The sequence below is a fragment of the Protopterus annectens genome, chromosome 5.part1 (assembly GCF_019279795.1).
Source record: "Protopterus annectens isolate FY-2018-M chromosome 5.part1, PAN1.0, whole genome shotgun sequence".
In the NCBI taxonomy this organism is placed as follows: Eukaryota; Metazoa; Chordata; order Ceratodontiformes; family Protopteridae; genus Protopterus; species Protopterus annectens.
The window spans coordinates 422,719,217-422,746,572 of NC_056736.1; the positions used below are offsets into that span (position 1 = coordinate 422,719,217).

Genomic DNA, 27,356 nt, shown 5'->3' on the forward strand with positions numbered 1-27,356 from the left:
GTCCGGTGTTTGAAGGTTGCCAATGTCTTTGTTTATAACTTCCATAATAATACATTCCATGGCCTTGCAGATCATGCTTATCAGACTGATGGGGCAGTAGTTCCCAGGATCCAAGATGGATCCCCTTTGTGGAGTGGGATAACTGCAGCTGTGCGCCACTCAGTGGGTATGAAGCCTGAGGTGAGGCTATGATTAAACATGGCACTTAGGTGAGGTGCCAGTTTATTTTGTAGTTCATGTAGTACACAGCCTGGGATGTCGTTTCATCCCATTGATGCTGTATTCTTAGCTTTGGAGAGTGCATTTTTTACCTGTGTGGCTGTTATTACTGGAATTTGGTAATCATTCGGTATTGAGATGAGCCCTTTAGGGGGTGAGAGGGGGGTGAAGTTTGCACTGACTCGATCTACCAGGATATTGGCAATATCCTTGGGATCAGTATATTTAATGCCATTCTGTTGTAGCTCAGAGCAGATCTGAGCATTGCCATTTAGATTTTTTTTTTCATAGCTATAGAATGCCTTGTGGTTGTCTTTGGAATCTTTGACAATTTTATTTTCATAACTAGCTTTGGAGGATTTTATGAGGGATCTCAGCTTCCTACTGAGGCTGGTAAGGGAGTTTTTTGCATCCTAGGATTTTCCTCTTTTCTGCAACAGTTTCTGCCTTTTGTTGTAAAGTTTGTTTATGGCAAGGGACCACCAGATTGACTTCCTTTTTTTGGAGGAGAGCATCTTGGTTCTGTTGGGGATGACATGATTCATGCATGCGTGGATGTGCTTGTACAGTGCCTTAGTGTAGGATTCAGCAGTCGGACTTTCAGTTCCCGTCTGGATGGGTGTCATGACGTTTGCCACTTCTGACTTGAGTAGCATGAAGTTGGCTTTGTAGAAGTTTTTTACGGAGGTTTCCTTACTGGGGGGGTGGAGACGAGATGTGGATGTCAAGGGTGATTAGCTTATGGTCAGACCTGACCAATGAGGGGGTGACCATAGGTGTGGAGCATCGATTTCCCATGTTGGTAATGACCAGGTCTAGGATATTGGAGCCCCTGGTGGGAATAAGGATTAGTTGATCCAGGGCATTGGAATTTATGAATTCCAAGAACCATTGGGCAAAGGTGTTGGTACATGAGTAGTTTTCCCAGTTAATGGCAGGGTAGTTGAAATCACCCAGTATTCGGCTGTTTGGTTGTATCTTAATATTTTCCAGTATGTTTACAAAGGTGTAATGAGAATCTTGGGGCATGGTGGGGGATCTGCAGCAAGTTGCAATTTGGATATGACAACCATTCCACATTAGATAAAACAATCATACATCAATTGTCATAACTATTTTTAAACCTCAGTTGTTCCTACATTGAACGGCACCATTCATTTAATGAGTATGACTTCATCGTTATGGGTTTTATTAGTCACGTCTGAAAATATATTCCTACTACTGTTAATACACATAAGCCATGTGCATGTATCTTGTCATCAGAGGTGCTTCCATAATCATATAACTTATATTTTCATTCTTTATTTCTTGGAGCTCTTTAATTGGGGGCGGGGATAGCCTTTATTTTATTAACAAAAACATGTTCACAAATTAATCAGTATTACTACATCAGGTATAACTTATTTGTACAAATGCAGATTACTTGGCTATTCTTCACTATGGTGGATGTCTCCATAAGGTTACATAAATGTAGTCTGCAGCTGTTTACTATCATGATTCTGTACTGTTATGGTATATGCTTGCAGTGATATGTAATTCAGAAAGGCTGATGTACAATTCACAGAGGAATGGTCTTCCTAAAGACATGCATGCTAAAAAATATTTTGTTTTGTGCAACAGAACGAAAGTCCCAAGCAGCCATGCAAGTTGTTGTGTCTTTCGGCTTTTCCCGGTTAGGGGTTGCCATAGCGGAACTCTGGTCCACTAATGATTGGCAGTAGATTTTTACGTGCCGAGTTGCCAGCTCTGACACACAACATTCAACGAAGGTACGCCCATTCACGCATGTCTCCACGCAGAAGATGCTCTAGCTGAGAATCAAACCGGACTGCATCTTACTGTGAGGCGACAACACCACCGCAGCACCACCACCGCAGTCAAGCAGCCATGCAAGTACATATGCTAAATTGTGGCACATAAACTTCTAGAAGAGCATATTAGTACAAAATAATGTCTGTGGTTCATGCATCTCAACCTCTTAGTAGAAGAATTCTGGGCACAGCCAAAAATAATGGGTGGGGTGGGGGTGCAAAGGCCAACATTTAGGGACAGATTTTTAGTTACTGTTCATATAAACTTAAAAAGTTGCTAAAATTGCAGGTTTTGCATTAACATATTTTTTCTGAAGGATATGAAGTCTGAAGCTCAAAAGTCTGTCATTATTTAGTGCTTACAGTCCTCAATAATTTGCCAGAAAACCACAGATTCTATAAAGAAACATAAATATGAGGCAAAAATCTGGACAATCCTTGCAATTCAAGACAGTTAAGATGTATGCTGCAATGTACTATTTAGAATTAAAAGTATGTTCATGAAAACTAACGTAAAAAATGCACAGAACTGCAAATGTTCAAATGGCCTGTAACAAAAAACAAGAAAACAAAGTTTTCACATAAAATGTTACACTTTACTCATATATATTTAGTTTCAGCCACACCAATACTAAAGACACAATAAGAGTATGGAGCATTGTAAAAGCCACCCAGGTAATTTTAAAAGAAGTACATTTGTATGCAGTTTAACTATCTGACATTGAATTGAATTTATGAATACATCCCTTATGAATGAAGTACACAATCTTAAACATATTCTGTTTAAGAGAATTATTTTGAGCTTGTCAGATGTTACCATATCAGGTCACATATATACAATTTAGTAGTTGTAATCTCTGATCACCTTAAGACCTATTTATGCATCAGCAATATAACTACTTAAAAGTGCAAAAAAATCTATATATACAATGTAAAATATTTAAAATAAAATGGGCTACTGTTCACTGCTGGGCTCTTTCAGTGGCTGTGGAGCCACTTTGTCAATATCATGAGCCTTTTGGAAGGTCCTGATGCTGTTAGAAGTGTTAGCAGTGTGGGATGACTGTCAGCATGTCCTCGTAGCAGCTGTTACCTGCATACTTTGGTACAAATACTGCCTGTATGGTGAAGCATCTACAAACAAGGACCCATTTCCCACAGTCTTAATTGATCTTCCGAGTTTCTGGGTAAGGAAATGAGGTACTGTGTGGACATGTGCCTTGACCAAACCCCATGGACCATAGGGATTAGAACAGATGGAGATGTTGGTCCATGATACTCTGTACTGGGCATTCCATCTTGCCTTGATATAGGACAGACCACTTATCAGCTGGTGCTTAAGCTTACCCAAACACAAGGCAGGCCATGGGCATTCCTTGCCATGCATTTCTATTCAGACTCATGCTAGTGGTGGTAAGATTTCCCCAGCTGGTTCCTCAAGCTGCTACGCCTTCTAGAAAAGGTGCTAGACTTCCTTGGGGTGGGAACTGGTAATGTACTCAATGACCATGGCCTCCTCATGATGCACAACAGTCAAGGACCCTCCAGCCACCACATGCCTCCTGTTTCCAGTGCTTTTGGTCATTATATTAGTGTTCTGCAACAATTAAACAGCAATGGTCTCAAACTACTAAGCAACAATAACTGGATTTTATGGTTGAAAGAACAAAATTTATACGGGATGATAAATAATTTTACTAATCAAAAAAGTTAACTGCATCCTTGTATTTTACCAAATGCCATGATTTATAACTCAGTACAAGTATTCCTTTTTAATCACTAATGTAGAATCATTTGCCTTAGAAAAACTATTTATTCTGAACACACTAATACTATTCCTGCATCATGACAACATAAGGGTGTCCTTAAGTCTCATAAGCAACCATGTTACATATCCGTGCCATTTTAGACAGAGCAAATAGGCATAGTGACAATCAAACCAAAGTCTGCACAAATTTGCTAATTTATATTTGTCATGTGATTTGGGTTTTTGCACAGATTTTGTGACCTATAAATCATCAACTTATAGTTAGATGGCAAAGACATGGGAATCTGTATGCAGAGAGATACAGGTCAGATTTAAAACATGATAACATTTGACAGCATTGTATTGTTTCATCCAAAAACATCCATGATGGTTCCGTAAGCACATGGACTACATATGGTATGTGCTTGGTTTCTATACAGACATGTATCAATCAAATCCTAGGCATGACCATGCAGTATATCATATGCACATGCCTTGACACAACATCCTTCACTATGTAGAAGTGCTTAAGTCAGTTACTGGACGGCTGCTACAGGACATACAATGCTACTTATATGCTTCACAGTGAATATAAACGCAGTTACAAATGAACCATGTAGTTAAGTCTCACTGATATATAAAGACAGTGTATGCTTATAATAACATGTTGAAAAAGCATGCTTTGTATGTAGTACTTTGTATCTCCTACGTTATGCATTCTCTGTACATAAATGTTTAATGACATGAACAGCCAACAACATCCGAAGTACAGTTCTAGTAATGAAAGTACAAATGAGTTGACAAGGCATCTTGAGAGGGCAAGATATGTAATACTCTGGGGTAGGGTTTCTACACCCTGTGTACTTATGACTTCCATGGCTATGCATCAGATTTGCACCTCGTATGTACACTCCTGTTTTTTCCCATTCTGTATGCTTCCTTCCCCTTTTTACAACTTCTTGTATATACCTCTTTCCTCCCCTTTTATGGATTTGACAGGTGACATGTATGTGGCCACTACAGAGCTGCATTTGTAATTTCTGTATAGCTACATATACCTAATACCACTTTAGGTTAGATGGGTGAGCTATACACTGACTTACATGGCATAGCTTCCGCATATACTGCTTTATTCTGAGATGTATTTGAACTAATGTGATCACTTCTTGCGTGACTCACATAAGGTGATTCACTGCAGCCCTATTGAATCTACCTTGCACTTCTGTATAGATTATTTATTGTATGATTATGTCTGCTTGCATATTTCCTGCACTGCTCAGTTATGTGAAATGAAGCACAGCTTCCTGTATGAAGATAGTGCCTTTCTTATTTTGGACATGTAACTGGAGTATGCTCTGTCATGTAGTACCATCCTATGCAGGCATTGTGTAGGCATCCAGTGTATGTCTATGAATCCTGACATGTGTTAGATTTTATTAAATGCAGAAACAGAGTTTAGTAATATGTGATCAGCAGTCATACTAAATGACCATGGCTTGGAAAAGGAATCTGCTGAATTTTTTTTTTCCTTACAGAAAAAAAAAAGGGATGTATGCAGAGCAAAAATACAAAATCTGCACATGTACAGGTGGTCATTACAGAGGGGGTGGGGTATGTTTTGCTTTTACCTGTAATAGCTATTTTGTGATTGCACAGGCAATTTTAAATATTATGTAATGTATATGTTGATACACCTGATTTTTTTTAGTTAAAAAAATGACAATCACACAATTTTTTTTTTTAAATTTACAGTCTAGGCTATTTATTCAGGACTTGGAATAGATTTTCACGGGTTCCTTTCAGAAGACCGAACACTTAACTTAGCGAACGCTCTTATATCGAACTTTAAAATGTAAATCCTGAAAATGTCGAAGGCACGGAACATCGATTTTTTTCCCAGGGGAAAAAAATCAATGGTCCGTTCTCTGGACTTTGCTGTTTTCTCCACTGTGGTGAGATCTTGGAGTTTGTATGTTTTATGTGCCAGTGAAGTTTGAAGGCCTTAGTATGAGTGTTTATCCTGCTACTAATTTGTGTAGGTAATGGACAACATGCAGGCCAGAGTCTTTCCTGCCAAGCAAGCCTATGCATAGATTCTGCTCTCCAAAGATAACCTGTGTGAGACAGAATGTAATGAGACAACTTTTAGTCTGTCAGGGTAGCACAGTGAGTTTACATCTGTAGTTTTCTTGGTTAAGAATCTTTGAAACCTTCAAAATCTTCTACATTGCAATATTAGAATGCAAACAATCACTTCTGTGTTCTTTTCTGCTTCTTCTCTGCCTTGTGCTTCTTCATTTTGTCATCTGTATTATCTTTGACCACTGTTTTTATTTCATTTTTATTCCTCACTGCCTTTAACAACAATCAACCCTCCTGCAATCTCCAGTCCATTTACTCTCCATGTGGGGAGAGAGCCAAATAGAAGGTTGTCAAGCAAGTAGTCAGCAGACATTTTTGCTTTAAGCACTAACTCCACACTTGAGAGGTTGCCATGACAACCTTCTATGTCCTGCCTGTGCATGCTTATGCTTACACACATATATTAATGAGGGCTGTCATCACCAGATTGGTAATGCCAAGCCCACAACCCTGGTTCTGGAATTTCTGGTGCCTTCAGGTCTCCATTTGCATGATGATGCCTGACTAGACCTATGACTCCCCACCCCAAAACAATCAGCCACCATTTGCTGCACGCTCCCATTCCTCCTTACCCAACTCTTCCAACTCAGGTCATCTGAATCATAGTCAGAGCTTTAGCTTTATGTCTATACCCAACAGGGCTAGACTTATTTGATATACATACACACACACACACACACACACACATATATATATATATATATATATATATATATATATATATATATATATATATATATATATATATATAAAATGTGTGTATATGTATATATATATATATATATATATATATATATATATATATATATATATATATATATATATATATATATATATATATATATATATATATATATTATGCACATTACTGTAGTCAGTCAGAGCTTTATCCCAAAATGACATAGAACTAGATGTGTATATATGTGTGTGTGTGTATATATATATATATATATATATATGGGTCTATATTACATAAACAAAGTTTCAGAACTTCGAATATCATATGGTTGACACCATATGATCAAAGTTCTGAAACTTCGAAACTCTAAAAAAAAAAAAAAAAACACGTAAACGAACAAAAGTAAATGCTTTAAGCAGGGGGGGGGGCAAGCCCCACTGCACCCTCCACCCCCCCCGCTACTTAAATATACCAACTCCGAGATCCCGCTACAGCGTAGGAAAGGGAAACCAAGACTCTAGGTTTAACTACAGAGGAAATCAAATACAAAACACATCTAAATAAAGAAGAGTTTTATGATGTATCTTTTAAAAGACAAGACAATGTGGATAAAATAACATGCATTTTAAAAAAATAAACAAAAAATGTTTTCATTGGGAGGCATTTCATTTCTTCATTCTGATGTTCCTGGAAAAGATGTGGACAATACTGGGGTTTAGACTAAGAGTGGGTGTCTTTGTGTATTTGAAAGTAGAAGACATGAAAGCATGCAATATGTCAGATGTGTTATATGTGAAGTAAAACAAATGTATTGCGTTTATTTATATATTTATTATGTATTTTTGTGCAGAAGAGAGCTTTTAGTTTCACATTGTGTTTATATATTTATAAAGATGTCCCTGTACCTTCAATTTGCACTGTTTATGACTCTTGTCCTCTTTACACACCCTGTGCTAACCTCTATGCTTTACAACACGTTACCATTGTTTGATTATTTTTATTATATTTTTATTATATTTGTTATTTTTTATTACAAATTTTGCTTTTTGTTGTTTGTACTTGCATTTGTATTTTATCATGTCTTGGAGCTTATCTCCCCGGGATATATACCCAGTTAGACTAGCCTGGTCAACAAATGTAAAATAAAATAAATACAATTATTTAATATTTGTTTATTGGAAAGTCCAACTGGCCAAAATGTGCCCATTTTCAGCAGAAGCCCAGGAATAAAAGCTTCACAGTTACAATCTATCACGTCTGTTAAAAAATTTAATTTTTGTGTTAAATAAATGCTATCATGCTATAAAATTTGTAGAGAAATGGGTAACAGTAAAAATAACTGTATACAAATATATGAGATATGACGTTGAGGGCTACTATTAGTTTGACTGTGTAAGGAAAAATAATGATGTAAATAAAAGAAGGAAAAAGATGTAAGTGATTTAAACATAACAGACCTAGAAGAGGATAGGGTGTCTATAAAACCTAATGCTGTAGTGAAAAACTAAGCTAAGGGAAAAGAAAGAAAACTGTGAGGGAAAGGTTAGTTTGCTTTTTATTTTTTGTATTTTGTATTACTCTATTGCCTTTTCATATTTTGTATACTGTGATTTGTTTTTTACACTGTGTTTTCCTTGTATTTTGCTTTTAACTGCATATTAAAATATGAAAAATAGACCACAGCTCTGTCTCTTGGGAGTTAGACAGAAATTTTCTCACCCTCCTTCCCAGTTACTGTTGTGTTCTTAAACACCACTGTCTTTCTAGTTGCCTTTCCCTTATGTTCATTTGACCATATATCTCATTTCCTCTCTGCTTTTACTGGCTAGTGTGAGTAAGCACAAAATTATCATTTTGTGAAATCACTACCCTTCAGCTATTTAAATTTATTGGCCATCCTACTGTATCCCATAGTACCAGAATACAAAAGTGACCACCCCTTTCAATCTGTCTTGCTGTTGTAAAAATAATGACTCCACTAAAACTTAACTTTTTAGACGGGTAAAAGAACTTTTTAGACAAGTAAAACTTAAGTTACCTACTTTCACATCTAACTCCTCTAGTGCACACTGCAGTGTTTAGGATAAACCATTTTTTCATCTTACCTTTAAACATCTATTGCAAGACCACCAGTTATTGAAGAGACCACATAATTTCTGCCTCTCAGTAGTCATTTTGGGATTAGTGTTTCTGTTTTCTCCTGGTGAGAGAAGGCGTGCAGTTACATTATTACCTGGAGACTGCTGATCACCAAAAAGCTTAACAACTGCTTTATAGGTGACAGCTTGGAATCTGTGCTTATATTCTGATCCTGGTGAGAGTAGGAGCAGAGTGCAGTGATTAACATACCTGATTGGTGTGGTTACTATTCAAGGCATCTACCAGGAAAAGGCTACAAGCCTGCAGACCCTTGCATCATCTGGGACAAGACTTTGGATCACCAAATAGGCCGTAGCTTGCTTCTCTTCTTGGGATTTGGTGCTAACATTTTGCTTCGGGTGAGAGAGAAAGTAAAGGAGTATTGTATCCCAACAAAGTGAAGCTGTGCTGTGACCAGCATTAGTAGTAGCCAGGCAGTAACCATTCATGTGACTTCCCTCTTTTCATCATTCTTGACAAGCTAATTCTTTATTTTTCAGTAAGTACCGCTTGATTTCTTTCTAATTTTAGAATATCTGCCTAAATACTTTATCCTTATGTTTTCAGGGTCTACCTATTAGTTTCCCCTCAAGTGTTTGGCAGTGCTCTGTACAGACTCAGACAAGCTGAGTGACATTTATCCTGTGAAAGGAATATATAAGGAAACAGTTCCAGTACTTAGTAATAATGACCATCCCTCCTGGCATGTCTAAAGGTCAGTTCCTTGTGCTTTCTCCTATTAACCTGGTGAACTTGGGCATTCTGAGGCAGTGTAGCAACTGCCTAATGTATGCAGACAACCCTGTCCTCTTACCTCCCAACACTTGGACTTGTGAGAGTTGCACTTATGTATCCAAACTGGAAGTCATGCACTCTCAAGCCAAGACTGGAATAGCTTGTCAAAAGGAGAAGGTCAACACCTGCACCACACCACATGCAACACATAGCCCTCCAGAACACCCACCATCACAGCTCTCACATAAAAACACAAACCACACGCCCACCTTCATAGAGCCTCTCAATAGAAATCTACCAAAACAGCAGAGACCTCCAAGGCAGAAATGCACTTGACCACCACAACACAACACAAACCACAAGGCACATAGCTCACCTACACAGTGTGCCCCTCAACCTAAGCCCCTAAGGCAAGACAGCTTGCCCAATACACTAATCATAGGTGACATGATAGTGAGGCACACTGATGTCCCACTCACTAGGTTGAATAAGGAGAAGGTAACAGTCAGCTGTCTATCAGGTGCCAGAATCTGACACATAACACATGCACTCTGGGTCACTCCACAACAAGTACAAGTATGACTCTGTCACTGTCCATGTGGGTGTGAATGACCTGAGATGCTCCTCCCTGGTCTACATGAAAAGAGACATGGAGGGGCTCTTTGATTATGTGGCCCAGGCAGATATGACCCTAGCCCTGAGCAGCATCCTACCATTACCCAGAATAATACCGGCGTACAAGCAGAAAATGATTGACTTCAACAATTGGCTAAGTTTCTGGTGTCATTCTAAGGAGATCCAGTATTGGTCTGCTTGGGATGACATGATTGATAGACCTCGATGCTTTTCCAGAGATGGCCTGCATCTGTTACCCCTGGGTTTCTGGATACTGGCTAAGTCTCTTGCCACCCCTATAGTGCCTTTTTAGGTGAATTTCCAAAGACCAAATTACCACCGTAACAGCTATAAATAAATGCAATCTGAGGGTCATGCTGCTCAATGCTAGAAGTCTAAATTTCAAGATGCACTTGCTCGAAGCACTCCACAAAATGGAGAACGTTGACATTTATGCTGTAATGAAGACATGGTTTAAAGCAGCAGAAAGCACCCCTGCACTACTAGGCTATAACTCATTCCACACCTTTCAGCCCCAGAACATGGATCAAAGCTCCAAAGGTAGTGGTGTCTCCATATTCATAAAGGATATGCACACCTCTAGACTAGTAGCCCAGCATAACCCATCTGAGATACTTCAGGTACAACTAACATTGGGTAAGATGGTGATTCAGGTCATAGCCTGCTATAGGTCCCCAACCATGTCCCAAGACTCTCACTCCACGTTCCTAAGCACCCTGGAAACTATTAGGGTCCAACCCAACACTCTCATACTAGATTATTTCAACTACCCCTCCATCAACTTGGAAAACTACTCATGCACCAAATTACTGGCCCAATGCTTTTTGGAATTCAATAATTCCAATGCCCTGGACCAGCTCATTCTTACCCCCCACTAGAGGAAGCAACATCCTTGACCTGGTTATTACTAACATGTGCAACTGTTGCTCTACACCAATAGTCAATTCCTCCCTGGTTAGATCCGACCACAAACTAATCACCATGGAAATCCACATCTTACCCACACCCCCCACAAAGGTAGCCACCATGAAAAACTTCTCCAAAGCTGACTTTGGGCTCCTAAAAACAAAGGTAGCTAACTTCACAGCGGATCTATATTACATAATCGAATGCTTAAATAAGTGAATGATGATTAAGCGACCCCATGTAAACAAAAGCTTACAATGTCGAAACCCCAGAACAGCGATTTTTTCCAAGGGAAAAAAATCGCTGTTGCAAAAAACAAAAAAAACCCTTTAAAACAGTACATGAAGTGGGGGGCTTTGCCCCCACACCCCCCCTACTTAAATATACCAACTACGAGATTGCACTACAGTGCCGAAAATGGCAAAGTAACAGAAGCGGACAAGCAAATTATTTCCAATGGAAAAGAATTAGCTTGCAAGCCGCTTCACTATTTTGCCTTTTTATTCTTTCATGGTTGACCAAGATGCATTCGACAGAATGCATCTTTGATCATGTAATAGGAACCCCTTGACAGCACCCATGTCAATGGAAAATAAATGCATGACTGCCGAATCATACACCAATGCACTGTACGAACATGTACGTAAATGCATGGAACTAGCCATACCCAACAGAACCAAGACACTCTCCTCCAAAAAAGGAAGCCAGTCTGGTGGTCCCCTGCCATCGATAAACTCTACAACAGAAGGAAGAAACTGTTGCAGAAAAAGGTGAAGTCCCAAGACTGGAAAAACTCCCTTACTAGCCTCAACAAAAAGTTGAGATCCCTCATCAAAACCTCTAAAGCCAGCTATGAAGGCAGAATTGCAACAGACACTAAAAACAACCACAAAGCCTTCAATAGTTGTGTCAGAAATCTCCACGGCATTACCCAGGTTTTCTCTGAGTTACTGCACAATGGTACCTCCTATACTGAGCCAACAGATATTGCCAACATCCTGGCCGACAGATTCAGTGCCAACTTTCCCCCTCTTTCCCCCCCTAAAGGACCAATCACAATTAAGGAGGAATGCCGGGCACCCATCATTACTGCAGCACAGGTTAAAACTGCATTGTCCAAGGTCGGGAATACAGCTTCCATGGGACCCAAAAATATCCCTGCATGTGTTCTACATGAACAACAAAGTGAGCTGGAACCACATCTGTGTGCCCTGTTCAGTCACAGCCTCACCTCAGGGTTTGTCCCTACCAAATGGCGCAACTACAGACCCTGAGAATTATTGCCTCATTAGCCTGACAAGTCTGATATGTAAGGCTATGGAGCATTTCATCATGGACCTAATTAACAAGGATATAGGGAATCTCCAACTCTAGATCCCATGCAATTTGGTTTTGTGAAAGGTAGATCATGCCTGCTCAACCCAGTTGACTTCTTTCAGTCAGTCACCAGAGCTGTCGATGAGGGGAAGGCAGTTCATACAGCCTACCTTGATCTGGCCAAGGCCTTTGATACCATTCCCCATGCAGGAATTATTGATAAACTCACCAAACTAGGCATTAACCCCTATATCACTAGGTGAGTTCCAAACTGGCTCACAGATAGAACCCACAGTGTGAAAGTAACAGACTTCGTCAGACTGCTGACCAGTCACAAGTGGAGTCCCAGAGGGATTGGTCCTGGGTTCTCTCCTGTTTGACATCTTATTCTCAGAAGTCCAGGCCAACATGGAGGAACTCTGGCTGACCAAGTTCACAGACGACTGGAAGCTGAGAGCCATTATTAACTCCCCAAGTTATGTAGACATCCTACAGAAAGGCCTCGCTGAGACCAATGACTGGTGTCAAAACCATGGCCTTAAACTTAATGCCAAAAAATGCGTTGTCACCCCCTTTGGGAAACACTCAATTCCCACTAATTAATACATTGATGGGAGTCCACTGAACACTGACGGTGTTATAAGAGATCTGGGGACACGGGTTGGCAGCCACCTCTCCTTCGACCACCACATTGCCACTGTGGTCAGAAAGTCATTCTGTGTGGCACATCTCATTACCAAGGGTTTTGCATCCAGGAAGAAAGAGGTCATCATCTCTCTGCTCTTCCCCCATTAGGCCAATCATTGAGTATAATGCCCCATTTGGCATGTACTTTATTAGACACATGCAACAGCTGGAAATGCCACAAAAGTACCTCACAAAGAAGATCCTAGGCCTTAAACACATGTTGTACATGGACAGGCTCAAAAAACTCCAGCTATTCTCTGTCTCATATCGTCTAACCATGTCTGACCCAGCTCTGTTAGAAATGCTACATATAAAGAAATCCCAATACCTCCACACCACACACTCCAGAGACCTCAACCTCATTACCACAATCAACAGAAAATGCTGGAGAGACAGGTTCCTCACCCAGAGACTGCCCATGCTCTGGAATAGACTTCCCATACATATCAAGCAGAGCACCTCACTGGCCCTCATCAAGAGAAATCTTGATGAGTGGATGGGAAATAGAAAGTTCACCCTGGGGATCACGCCAGTGACTCAACTTCATAGAGGCACAAGGAACTAACTTCTATGGGCTAGGCTTGTAAAGGCTCCAGGGCCATTAGCCTAGTACACACCTATGAACCTATGAACCTAAATGTGTTTGACATTTTATCACTAGATGAAGAAAAGGCTAGTTCAGAATCAAAAGAGAAAGAATCCGCTGAGACTGGAACAATAAAGTCCATAGGGATGTTGGTATACCCACTGGTGTCTAGTCTTACTGGGATGCCCAATGCCATCATGCCATAGTTCATCTCAAGCATGTGGGTGGCATATGGGATCAGTTAGCAAATATGCAAGATTATTATCCAGATACAATCTAGTGTAATCCATTCCAACATTTAGTTGCTTGTTGTGTTGTGCAGCATTTGTAAGGATGCTGCTCAGCCCCTTCAGCAGCTCTATGAGGACTGGTGTTATGAGGTCTATGATGACACAGACTGCTGTCCACTACCATGTGGGGGATTTTCAGTGCCACAGTCACTGTCCAGATGGGCAGTGTTGACCAAGTTTGGGGTAGGATACATAGCTGTGTTGGCTCTGTGTAGGGGGCCTCACAGGGTACACAGTCCTTACCTGTGTCAAGAAGTGTACAGTACTGTTGCTAACCCTGATTGTGGACAGCATCAACACCCATCCTTCTCTGGGAAGACATATTGACAGTGACAGCATCGAGGTCTCAATCCTACAGTCATAATCCATCTCTGCCACAGGAGGTCCCAAGTCCTTCAGCAACAGAGAGCAGAGTAGATGCAGGTTATAGACATGTAGTGGTACTAGACAAGAAACCCCATCTTCACCTGTGCTGTCACTCTCTGAAGGGTGTTTTGCAGCATCCGCTTGCCCCTCTTAACACCTCCCTGTCATCGTAAATGATGTTGCTGTACTGTCCATGCCAGTCATGAGTGTGTACAATCTGAATGTATCCACACCATCAGGATCACCCTACCTGTTTCCTCAGGATCATGTTATATAGCATGTCACATTTTACAAATTTCCTGCAGGCTGTGATAGGGTCATACTTTAGTACCTTCCTAGATTCAGAATAACTTGAAGTGGTCTTTGAAGTAGCTAAACTCATTCCATAACATTATGTTTCTACATAATTTGTATTATACTACAGTTCAGCAATGCACTGTGGGTTCTGTATGGGTGTCATTAGCTAGAACTCTAGCAGATATCTAGCATTATCTGCAACATATTAACATCATATGTATAGGAGATTACTACATTTTCAACACACTATATGTAACTGTTTCCATTTAATTCAACTGCAATGCCTTACTAGCTGGCCCTGTGGAATTTCACCCTGCAGGAAGTGACAATGTAGCTGAGATGTGTGCCGTGTATATGAATCATGGGAACTGCCTAGGTGCTTTGTGAGTAAACTGGTTGTGAGCTAATGTACAGCATGTGCTACTTGTCAGTTCGTGGATTAATAGCTTTTCCTGTTTTTAGATCTTTGTGACTGTAGACCAGTGGACCAGATGAGACTTTATTGTTCAATGTGTGCAATCTATGCCACCCATTACCTCAGGGAGGTGAATGATGCCAGAGAAGCTACTCCTGAGAGGACTTTCTTCTCCTGTGTACTAGGAGTCTGGATATGCTTAGCCACTATTAGAAGCATAACTTTGAAGAACTGGTTCAGTATTCTTGAGGCAACTGTTAGAGAAATACCCAGTGTGTGCCTTCTTGGTTTCTGAAAGGTCACTGTAGCTATAATAGTAAGCAGTATACCTACCATGGTCTCCGCAGGGATAAGAAGGCCACTCATTCCTGTGGGTTCCTCTTATTTGCAACAAATGTCAGCTAAGATCCATAAAATATCCAGATCTACAGGGAGCTGATCGAATGCTACCTGCTGCAGGCACTGTTTTCATTCGTCACATAATGCCTTTCAATGCAGATGGGTAGTAAATAATAGTGGTGCTAATAAATATTAGTGCTACTGTGTGCCTGCTGCTGCTGTGATCCTGAACAGTTCTGCAATATGCAACTTGGATAGTTGTAGAGGGCTTTGCTCTTTTATAGTCTGGCACATATTGCTACACATCCTCCCAGTAGAAAATCATAAATATTTTACCTTTCTAAACATTTGCATGACATTATGGCCTTATTTCTCTACCTACCTTAATTTGCTTGTCTTTATACCATAACTTGTTATATTCTCTATACTCTGCTCACTGCACCATAGTGTAACATGGCACTTTGAATTACTACTACTCTGTGTGTGACCATTTCCTGTGTAACCACATGATGCATATTATACAACCTGTCTTCCAATTCCATCCATGGTTTCAAAAGCTTCTGAAACAAAAACACATATCTAACTCATCAACAAGTAACTCAAAGTTAAGTGCCTAGCTTTTGTGTCTGAACAGAGTAATTAGTTGGATAAAGATGGCACTGGTTTTACAACTGCATGCACCAAATGTGTGTATACAGGGTATATTATACATTGCTATTTAGTTAAATCTGCTTTACATTTCACTGGTTTCCATACTGTAAAACAAGGATTATAATAAAGATTCTGAGAAAGAAGAATGGAATAGAAAGTCTGAAATCAGTGAAACTATGTTCTCTGACATGTCTTAGAGTGTCAGACAACCACAAAAGAAACAAATTCCTTGGCAGTTTTACTTCAAAGCATCATAAGTCTCATCACATTTTGGACCTTCATTACCAACATCCTCCGAGATTAAGGACAATCTTGAAACATCCGTATACCATTCTAGTCATGTTATAGTTTGCATTTTTCTACCAGCACACACAGTCTCTGATGACTGTGAAACTGTTGCAAGCTTTATCTATAATACAAATGGAAGCATACTGTGAATGTATAAAGATAGGGAAATATGCCACAACATTTACATGTAATTTACAAATCTGACACATTTTAACAAATGTTATTACATTGTAACATGCGACTATTCCTGTTTTTTTTTAAAATATTATACACTGACTAAGCTCTTTGTTATCTTTCCCTTTAACCTACAGCAACATTTGCACCACCGGCAGGACTGACTGTGATATCCAGCTCAGGAATCTTGGCTATCAGTGTTGGAACAGATGAGCATAATGACTTGCTTGGCTATTTTAGTAGCCTAGTATACCAAATTACATACTGGGAAAACTCATCTCATCCAGAGGTATGTTTCAGGTTGCCACCGTGAGTGTCATGCCTTGCAAGCTTTATCATACATTAAAATATATAAATTTAAGTACTCAGGTGTGGTCACTGTTGCAGTTGTAACCATATGGATCTCTGTTGCTAAGTCCAATGCCTAGCATGACTTTCAGAGCTGAGCACCCTAACTCCATGGCTGGGCTGACATTGCCTTATCTCAGACATTTTTACATACATGGCATTTAGGTGGTATCTGCCTGTACTCTTTTTAGTTCTTTCTTGTCCACCAGTGCTTACATATGGGAACTGCTAGTTAGTGGTAAAGGATGACATGGGAAATTCATGCCCTACTTAGCAAACATGAACAAAGAGAGGAGGGGTCAAAGGAATAACTGTGAAGGGGAAAGCTAGATTACGTGGGTACCCACCTTGGCAGCTCATGGTCTTACTGCAGTATAGAGGTTGAATGGAGAGAGAGAGAGAGAGAGAGAACTGCAACAGTAAGCAGACTGAAACATCTACAATTGTAAGCTGGTTACACAACTGGACTACATTATTTCTGTGGATCAGTGGTACACTCATATCTACAGGGAAAATTTCCACAGTTGGCCCCTTCCAGGTTGGGTGGTAGGTTCATCACTCAAAGGAGGACTGGGGAATGTCCTTTAAATGGGCAGAGGTAAATCCAGTGCTTGCCATGGATATTACAGCTAGTCTGTAGTGCTCTGAAAAGGTGTCACCCAAAGACCAGATAGCTGCTTCTATGATGTCCTCAGCACCAACTTCTTTCATGGAGGTAGTGGTAGGTTCAGTACCCCATGTGGAATGATGCTTAGCAGTTTCCTATTGGGCATTGTCATGGATTTTAGAGCAAAGGTTTATGCAGTGTGCTAACCAATTTAAAATATTTGTCATTGCTAATCCTTGTTTGTATCCTGCAAAGGAGATATAAAGCTGGTCAAATATGTAAAGACTTTGGTTCCATTCAAGTAGTATCTTGTATGTATGTATACATCTAGACAGTATAGGATTATTCCCACCCCTCATGGGTATTAGAAAACAAAACTGTATTGGTTCAGGGCTCTCTCTATAAAGATTTAAGATATAAAAGAGAAGTTAGTGTGCATTTTCATATTGCCTTTCTGGAACTGCAAAAAGGGCTCTTTATATATGACGGTCTGCAATTCCAAAACAATCCTAGTGGAGAAGACAGCAGTAAGGAAAACAGTTTTCCAAGAGAAACGTTGTTCTGGTAGTTAGCATCAAGGACTAAAACTCTGACTTGAGCCAAAGGTAAAGGGTTTGAGTTTTTCTACCTTCATTTATATAACATGTGACTTTGAGCAAGACACTTAACCAAGCAGTGGGTTCACTTTTCTCATGGGAACCTTAGGTGGAAGATGCTTTTAGGTATTGTTTTGATTTGGGGTCTGAACACCAATGGGGATCTACAGGCAGGCAGTCAGATAAAAATAGTAGAGAGATATACTTTCACAGAAACATTAGTTAGACCGGAAGAAAACTGTTCAGACAGATATTGAAGAACCATTGGCACCTCCCCCTGCTTTTAGTGCTGGTTTCAACTGTGACAACAGATAGAGAATCTTTTCCTTTTAGCCACATATTATTTACTTGTACTTTGCCTTCTATTTACCCTCAAAGAAATGGTTGCTGAGGTGCAATAGTCGTATCTTCCAAGCTGCTACTCTGAGTGTGAACAGTTTGAGGTGTACTAGCCCCTGCAACAAACATCCACACACTGCACCAGGAGGTTCACATGCTGAGCCAGTACTAAAGGTTTCTCTCTTGCCATCTTAAGCAGATGGAGAACCAGTGCTGCCTGGGGCAGAATGGGACAAATTTGAATAATATCTGGTCTGAACTACCCTAAAAAGTAAGTGCATGAGAGGGAAAGTATGTAGAAATCAACCCATCCAAAGTTGGAAGAAGGCATCTACTGTTAGGAGCTCTGGAGCAGAATTTTCTCAGTTATCTGTTGCTCAGAGAAGCAATGAGGCCCATCTCTGGTACATTTCATCCATTTATAAGGTTTAAGAAAGCATCCCTGTGTAGCATCCATTCATGTGGACCTGCTGAGGTCCTGCTGCATAGCCAGTCTACCATGACATTTTCCTGTCTTGGTTTATAACTTCCGTTCAGGAACAAACTGCATTCCAGAGTGTCTTCCCAAGCCTGTGTGGCTACACTACAGAAATGATAAGAATATTTTTCCACTTGTTTATGTACTACATAACTCGCATTGTAATGACATTCAGGGTCCTGGGTTTCCAGACTGTCTTCAAAGCTTGACAGCATGGAAGAAAGTCATCATCTCCTCTATGTTTTTTCACAGTTTCCTTTCCCTGAGACTCCAGGTGACCTGCAGTTTGAGATCCAGGGTGTGTACTCCCATGATGTGCCCAAGGCATCTGTGGATTTGGTTTAATTTGGGGTAATTAGTCAAAAGGGCGAGCTTATGCTGTATTGCACTTACTTATTGCATTTACCATTACAGCTCTTTACTTACATGGGGTAGGACTGGGATGGTATTCCAGAGAATGAAACTGTTGCTCCCAGTTATTCCATAGGCACCACTGAAGGGATTTCATGTGCAGTCTGGTTAGGGGCACCATCAGTATGGCAGTTGCCATGTTTCCCAGAATTCTCAGAAACTCTTTGGCTAGTATCAGTGCTCTCTTCCATGTCCTGAAAAAGGCAGTGATAGACTTTATTTTTTTCTGTGATCGGTACGCTTTGGATGAAATGGTGAGCATTAGGGCCCCAGGAAGACTACTGCTCTGTCTGAGCATAACTTTGACTTCTTATTCAACGAGTTCAGCTTAGTCTGTCTGGACAGTTTGAAGTATACATCAGTGCCATCAGCATGTCCTCCTGAGTTTGTGCCTGAGTTAGAAAATCATAAAGCTAAGGGTAGCTGTGGATGCCTACCTTACTAATACATGTTAACCCTCACACTGCACATTACCTTAGGAAAAACCCTTTCCATAACACTATTCAGACAAACATCTTCCCATGGTATTGCAATGGTTTTGACTTTTTTCTTTTTGTTGGTTTTGCTTTAGTTTAGCTTAGTTGTTTTTGCAATTTATTTACCTTACAGTTTGTGTGTTTTTTGTGAGTTTTGTGAGTTATTAATTGTAAACTGATGATATTGTGAACTGTTGATATTTTGATCTGTCAATATTATGAAGTGTCAGTATTTTGAGTGCCTGCATTTTGAAATGTCAGTATTCTGATATGTGCACAACCCTCACACTGCACATTACCTTAGGAAAAACCCTTTCCATAACACTATTCAGACAAACATCTTCCCATGGTATTGCTATGGTTTTGACTTTTTTCTTTTTGTTGGTTTTGTTTTAGTTTAGCTTAGTTGTTTTTGAAATTTATTTACCTTGCAGTATGTGTGTTTTTTGTGAGTTTTGTGAGTTATTAATTGTAAGATGATGATATTGTGAACTGTTGGTATTTTGATCTGTCAATATTATGAAGTGTCAGTATTTTGAGTTCCTGCATTTTGAAATGTCTGTATTCTGATATGCACACACACACACACACACACACACACACACACACACACACACACACACACACACACACACACACACACATATATGTAGTTTCATAGTTTCATAGTTAAGTACTAGGCTATCTGCCCTGGGGCATTTGTAAGCCTAGCCATAGTGATATGGCTTTTGCCACCCCATGTAGTGGTACAGAATAGAATTAGAATACTGTGCCTCTGTCTAGTAGTGACACAGTGAAAATCCCCTTACATAAATTAATTAGTTTACTGTGCCCCTGTCTAGTAGTGACACAGAGGTGACCCCCAGGGTAAACCTACGATCTCCCATCCACTCATCAAGGTTTCTCTTGAAGAGTGTCAGTGAGGGGCTCTGCCTAACATGAACTGGGATTCTGTTCCAGAGCATGAGAAGCCTCTGGGTTATGAAGCTATCCCTCCAGCATGTTCTATTCATACTTGTGCCAAGGTTTAAGTCTTTGGCTCTTGTGGTTTTGATGGATTTGGATCTTTTGAGGTGGAGCATGTCCATCAGATCCTGATTGGACATGGCCTTGTATGTCAGGCACAGATCACCTCTGAGCAGGCGGTATGCTACTGAATAGAGCTGGAGTTTCTTTAGTCTGGCAGAATAAGACATATGTTGGAGACCCTTGATCCTCTTGGTGAGGTACTTTTGTGGTCCCTCCAGCTGCTGCAGGTGCCGGGTGAGGTACATACCAAATGGGGCATTGTACTCAATCATGGGTCTGATAAGGGAGGAGTATAGGGGTACAATGATCTCCTTTGATCTGGATGTGAATCCCTTCATGATAAGGTGGGCAAGGTAGAATGTCTTTCTAACCACTTTGGCAACGTGGGTGTCAAATGAGAGGTCGCTGTCGACTTGAGTCCTCAGGTCTCTGATTACTTTTTCCGTACTCAGTGGGTTACTGTCTATGTGATAATTTGTGGGTACCTTGTTTTTCCTAAAGGGGATGACTATACATTTTTTGGCATTTAGTTTAAGGCCATGATTCCGGCACCAGTTGTCCATTTCTGTGAGGCCATTCTGTAGGATGTATGTGTCAGCTGGTGTATCGACTATGGCACCTAGTTTGCAGTCATCTGTGAACTTCATCAGCCACAACCCTCCCATGTTTGCTTTAACATCTGAGAAATAAATGCCGAACAAGAGGGGTCCCAGGACAGAGGCCTGTGGGACACCACTTGTGACTGGCTTTGAGTCTGACAAGGCTCCAGCGATTTTGACTTTATGGGTTCTGTCCTTTAGCCAATTTGCAACCCATCTAGTGACATATGGGTTTACATTTAAGCTGCTGAGCTTATCTATGATGCCTGAGTGGGGTATTGTGTCAAAGGCCTTAGCTAAGTCCAGGTAGGCTGTATGGACTGCTTTGCCCTCATCAATGGCTCTAGTGACTGTTTCGAAAAAATCAACCAGGTTCAAAAGGCAGGATCTGCCCTTTACAAAGCCGAACTGTGTGGGATCATGTGTCTGTAGGTCCCCAATGTCTCTGTTTATGAGTTCCATAATGATTCTTTCCATAGCTTTGCAGACCAGGCTGGTTAAGCTTATATGGCGGTAGTTTCCAGGGTCTGTAGAGATGCCTCCTTTGTGGAGTGGGACCACTGTTGCTGTACGCCAGTGTTCAGGTACATATCCTGTGGTAAGGCTAAGGTTAAATAGCATTTTTATGTGTGGGTTAAGCTCCCCTTGGAGTTCACATAGCACGCAGCCCAGGATGCCGTCAGGTCCCATTGATGCTGTGTTTTTAGCTTTGCTGAGGGCTGCTCTCACCTGGATATCTGAGATGACAGGGAGATTACATTCAGCTGGGATAAGTATTTCATCTTTTGGGGGTGAGGGAGGGGAGACATTTGCACTGAACCTGTCAGCCAGAATGTTGGCAATATCTGTGGGTTCAGTGTATTTTTTGTCATTGTGAACTAACTCTGAGCATATCTGAGGGTTTCCGCCAAGGTTTCTAACATAGCTGAAGAAGGCCTTGTGGTTATCTTTAGTGTCCTTAGCGATTTTTCTCTCAAAGTTGGCCTTGGATGTTTTTATGAGGGAACGTAGCGTTCTGCTAGTGTTGATCAGAGATGCCTTCCCTTTATGGGATTTAGCTCTGTCATGCAGTAGCTTCCTTCTTTTGTTATAGGTTCATAGGTTCATACTAGGCTATCTGCCCTGGGGCAATTATAATCCTAGCCCGATTCTGTATGGCTTATGCCACCCCTTGATTTGAGTATACTGTGCCCTTTTTAAGGTTTAGTTTACTGTGCCTCTGTCTAATAGTGACATGGGAGTAATCCCTGGGACAAACCTACGATCCCCCATCCACCTATCGAGATTTTTCTTGAAGAGATTCAGTGAGGTGCTCTGCCTCACATGAACTGGAATTCTATTCCAGAGTGAAGGGAGCCTCTGGGTTATGAACCTGTCCCTCCAGCAAATTCTATTTATTTCTGTGCTGAGGTTCAAGTCCCTCGAGCGTGTGGCTCTAAGGGATTTAGATTTACTGAGGTGGAGCATGTCCATTAATTCTGGATTTGACATAGCTTTGTATGTCAGGCATAGATCACCTCAGTAGGCGGTATGCAACTGAGTAGTGCTGGAGTTTTTTTAACCGAGCAGCATATGGCATCTGTTTGAGACCCTTGATCCTCTTGGTGAGATACTTTTGGGGTCTTTCCAATTGCTGCAGGTGTCAGGTAAGGTACATCCCAAAAGGAGCATTGTATTCTATGATGGGCCTGATGAGGGATGAATAAAGGGGCACGATTACCTCTCTTGATCTAGATGTGAAACCCTTCGTGATGAGGTGGGCTATGTAGAAGGTCTTTGTAACCACTTTGGCAATGTGGTTTTCAAAGGAGAGATTGCTATCAACTTGGGTCCCCAGGTCCCTAATAACTTTCTCAGTACTTAATGGGTTTCCGCCTATGTGGTAATTTGTGGGCACATTGTTTTTGCCAAAGGGTATGACTATACATTTTTTGGCATTTAGCTTTAAACCATGGTGCTGGCACAAGTTATCTGTCTCTGTGAGACCTTTTTGAAGGATGTTTGTGTCAGCTGGAAAGTTGATTATGGCGCCCAGTTTGCAGTCGTCTGCGAACTTGGTGAGCCATAATCCTCCCACGTTTGCCTGTACCTCGGAAAAGTATATACCGAACAAGAGTGGTCCCAGGACAGAACCCTGTGAGATGCCACTTGTGACCGGTTTCGAGTCTGACATGGCTCCAGCAACTCTCACTCTGTGGGTTCTGTCTTTGAGCCAGTTTGCGACCCATCTTGTGACAAAGGGGTTTATATTTAAGCTGGATAGCTTATCTATGATGCCCGAGTGGGGTATTGTGTCAAATGCCTTTGCAAGGTCCAGATAGGCTGTGTGGACTACCTTCCCTTCATCTATGGCTTTGGTGACTGTTTCAAAGAAGTCAACCAGGTTCAAAAGGCAGGATCTGCCCTTGACAAAGCCAAACTGGGTAGGATCTAGGGTCTGTAGGTCCCCAATGTCTTTGTTTATGAGCTCCATGATGATCCTCTCCATAGCCTTGCAGACTAAGCTAGTCAGGCTTATGGGGCGATAGTTTCCAGGGTCCGTAGAGGCTCCACCTTTGTGGAGTGGGACCACTGTTGCTGTACACCATTCTGTGGGCACATATCCTGTAGTGAGGCTGAGATTGTATAGCTGTTTTATTTGAGGGATTAGTTCCTCTTGGAGTTCATGTAGGATGCAACCTGGGATGCCATCTGGTCCCATGGAAGCAGTGTTTTTTGCTTTGGAGAGGGCAGCCTTCACCTGAGCATCAGAGATGTTTTGGAGGCAGCCCTCTGCCGGGATAGATACTTGCTCTTTTGGGGAGGGGAGAAGTTTGCACTGAACCTGTCTGCCAGGATATTGGTGATGTCTGTGGGTTCAGTGTATTTTTTGTCATTTAGAATCAACTCAGAAGAAGTCTGGGATTTGCATCCAAGGTTTCTAACATAACTGAAAAAAGTGTTATGATTGTCTTTGGTGTCCTGTGCAATTTTTCTCTCGAAGCTGGCCTTGGAGGATTTTATGAGGGATCGTAATTTTTTGCTAGTACTGATCAGAGATGCCTTCCCTATTAGGGATTTTGCTCTATCATGTAGTAGCTTCCTCCTTCTGTTGTACAGTTTATTTATGGCAGGGGTCTACCAGACTGGACGCCTGCCTTTGGATGATTGGGTCTTGGTTTTGTTTGGGATAGCATGATCCACGCATTCCTGGAGATGTCCGTAGAATGCGTTTATATAGGATTCTGCAGTTTGGGCTGTAGCTTCCACTGGCCCTGGGGCCTTGAAAGATTCCACTTTGGTTTTGAGAAGTGAGAAGTTCGCTTTTGAGAAGTTTTTCACTGTGGTTTTCTGGGCTGGGGGTGGGGTCGGGATGTGGACATCCAGTGAAATTAATTTATGGTCTGATCTTACAAAAGAGGGATATACTTCTGGTGTGGAGCATAGAGTCCCCATGTTGGTAATGATCAGGTCTAGTATGTTGTCCCCACTTGTGGGAGTGGTGACTAGTTGTTCCATAGCATTTGAGTTTATAATTTCCAGGAACCTTTGGGCTAAGGTGCTGGGGCTTGAGTAGTGCTCCCAGTCAATGTTTGGGTAGTTGAAGTCACCCAATATAATGGTGTTCGGAGAGATCTTCATGTTCTCCAATGTTTTCAGGAAAGCCGAGTGGGATTCCTGACTTTGAGAGGGTGGTCTGTAGGATGCTATAAACTGAAAAGCAGTCTTGCCCACTGTTAGTTGCACATGGATGGTCTCCGATAGCCCGTGCAATGCCACTAACCTGGAGGTGTGGATATCCTTGAGAAATATGGAAACTCCCCCTCCTTTTGTGGTTCGGTCCGGGTTTTGGGGCCGAAAAGCATGATATGAGGTATAGCCTGGTAGTGCTGGGGTGCTCTCTGGAGCCTTGAACCAGGTTTCTGTCACTGCACAGATATCGATGTTCTCCATACTGAGGAGAGCTTGAGTGCGTGCATCTTGAGGTTAAGACTTCTGGCGTTTAGCAGCATTACCCTTAGTTTCTTGTTCCTTGTGCTGTCTATGGGGGTGGGTTTGACTTTTGATCCTTGCCTAAAAAGGCACTATGGGGGGACAAGAGCCTTTGCCAATATCCGAAAGCCCAGTGGTGACAGGTGCAAGCCGTCCCTAGCGAAGCAACGTGGCTTGTCGAGCATGTCATTCCAGGCTGACAGACACTGGATCCCCTTTGAATGACACCAACATTTTAGCCAATTGTTAAAATCGATCATTTTGTCTTTGTACTGTGGCATCATTCTAGGTGAGGGTAAGATGCTGCTCAAGGTCAGGGTCATACCAGCCTGGGCTACATGATCAGAGAGCTCCTCAATGTCTCTTTTCATGTAGTCCAGGGAGGTACGTCTCAGGTCATTCACACCAGCATGTACAATGACTGAGTCATATTTGTATTTGCTTTGGAGTGACCTGAGTGCTTGCGTTATGTGGCGGATCCTAGCACCCGACAGGCAGCTCATTGTGACCTTCTCTTTATTCAGCCTGGTGAGCGGGACATCAGTGTGCCTGACAATAGAGTCACCTATTACAAGAGTATCAGGTGTGTTATTCAGCCTTAAGGGCTGTGGCTGCTTGGCACACTGACTTTGTGGGTTATGTGTTGTGCGTGTTTTGTTTTGAGGTAGCGTTTGCTTGGGTTTTAAGAGAGGAAGATGAAGGAGTTTTGGAATTGACCCAAAATGGCCAATAAAACTACGGTTTCAAGTCAGTAACCACTCCCACAGGGGCAGGCAGGCTGCTCAATGTTTTTCACTGCCACTGATCAACAGAGAGACTTCCCTTTAGCCCAAGCAAAAAATGGCCTCACAGAAACTTACAAACAGTTCAAGAACAGCAAGCCTGTAACTGAACTTTTTTAAATCTCAGAAAAGTGGGAAAAACAAGATTTTTTGTTTTTGTTTTTCAGAGATAGCAGAGGTTCACAAGTATCAACAAGTTATAACAGTGCAGTAAATGACCCCACACAAGAGTGCTAGGCCAAAGACAGATAAAATGCAAGTTTTGAGAAAGAAACAATTTTAAAAATAAGTGCAAACAGGAAATTCAGTAAACAGCTCTAGGTTGTGCTCTAAATACAGTTACTAATGCAGAAATCAAGTTTAACAAGCCAGAAAATGCTCAAAATAGGTGGCTATGCAGAAAAACTTAGCAAATAAACAGAGGAAAAATACTTAAAATCTCAAAAGTGGCTCCTTTCTTCTCTCAGCATTTTCTCCTCTTGGTGGGCGTTTCACCAACAGCCAACAAGCCTGAAAAGACACCAAAACCATGAGGCAACCAGGTTTTAAGAGAGGAAGATGAAGGAGTTTTGGAATTGACCCAAAATGGCCAATAAAACTACAGTTTCAAGTCAGTAACCACTCCCACAGGGGCAGGCAGGCTGCTCAATGTTTTTCACTGCCACTGATCAACAGAGAGACTTCCCTTTAGCCCAAGCAAAATATGGCCTCACAGAAACTTACAAACAGTTCAAGAACAGCAAGCCTGTAACTGAACTTTTTTAAATCTCAGAAAAGTGGGAAAAAAGCAAGATTTTTTTTAGTTTTTTTGTTTTTTTCAGAGATAGCAGAGGTTCACAAGTATCAACAAGTTATAACAGTGCAGTAAATGACCCCACACAAGAGTGCTAGGCCAAAGACAGATAAAATGCAAGTTTTGAGAAAAAAACGATTTTAAAAATAAGTGCAAACAGGAAATTCAGTAAACAGCTCTAGATTGTGCTCTAAATACAGTACAATTTGCTTATGGCTGAGGTCCACCAGACAGGACGCTTGCCCTTGGTGGAGAGGGTCTTGGATTTATTTGGGATTGCATGATCCATGCATTCTTGGAGATGTCCATGTAACGCATTTGTGAAGGATTCAGCATTGTGGGATGTGATTTCCACTGGCCCAGTGGGCTTAAAGGATACCATCTCAGTCTTAAGAAGAGTGAAGTCGGCTTTTGAGAAGTTTTTCACTATAGTCTTTTGTGCCTGGGGTGTAGGTGGGATATGTATATCCAGGGTGATTAGTTTGTGGTCAGATCTCACTAG

General features: G+C 41.3%; 1 protein-coding gene across 1 annotated transcript in view; it reads left to right on the top strand.

Moving 5' to 3' along the window:
• Nucleotides 1–27,356, top strand: part of LOC122803462 (interleukin-10 receptor subunit beta-like) — a 1,132,032-nt gene that overhangs the window by 967,752 nt on the left and 136,924 nt on the right. Inside the window, exon 4 of the mRNA XM_044073080.1 lies at nucleotides 16,562–16,713. Within this exon, the coding sequence (XP_043929015.1) occupies nucleotides 16,562–16,713 (152 nt within the window). The remainder of the gene's footprint in view (nucleotides 1–16,561; nucleotides 16,714–27,356) is intronic.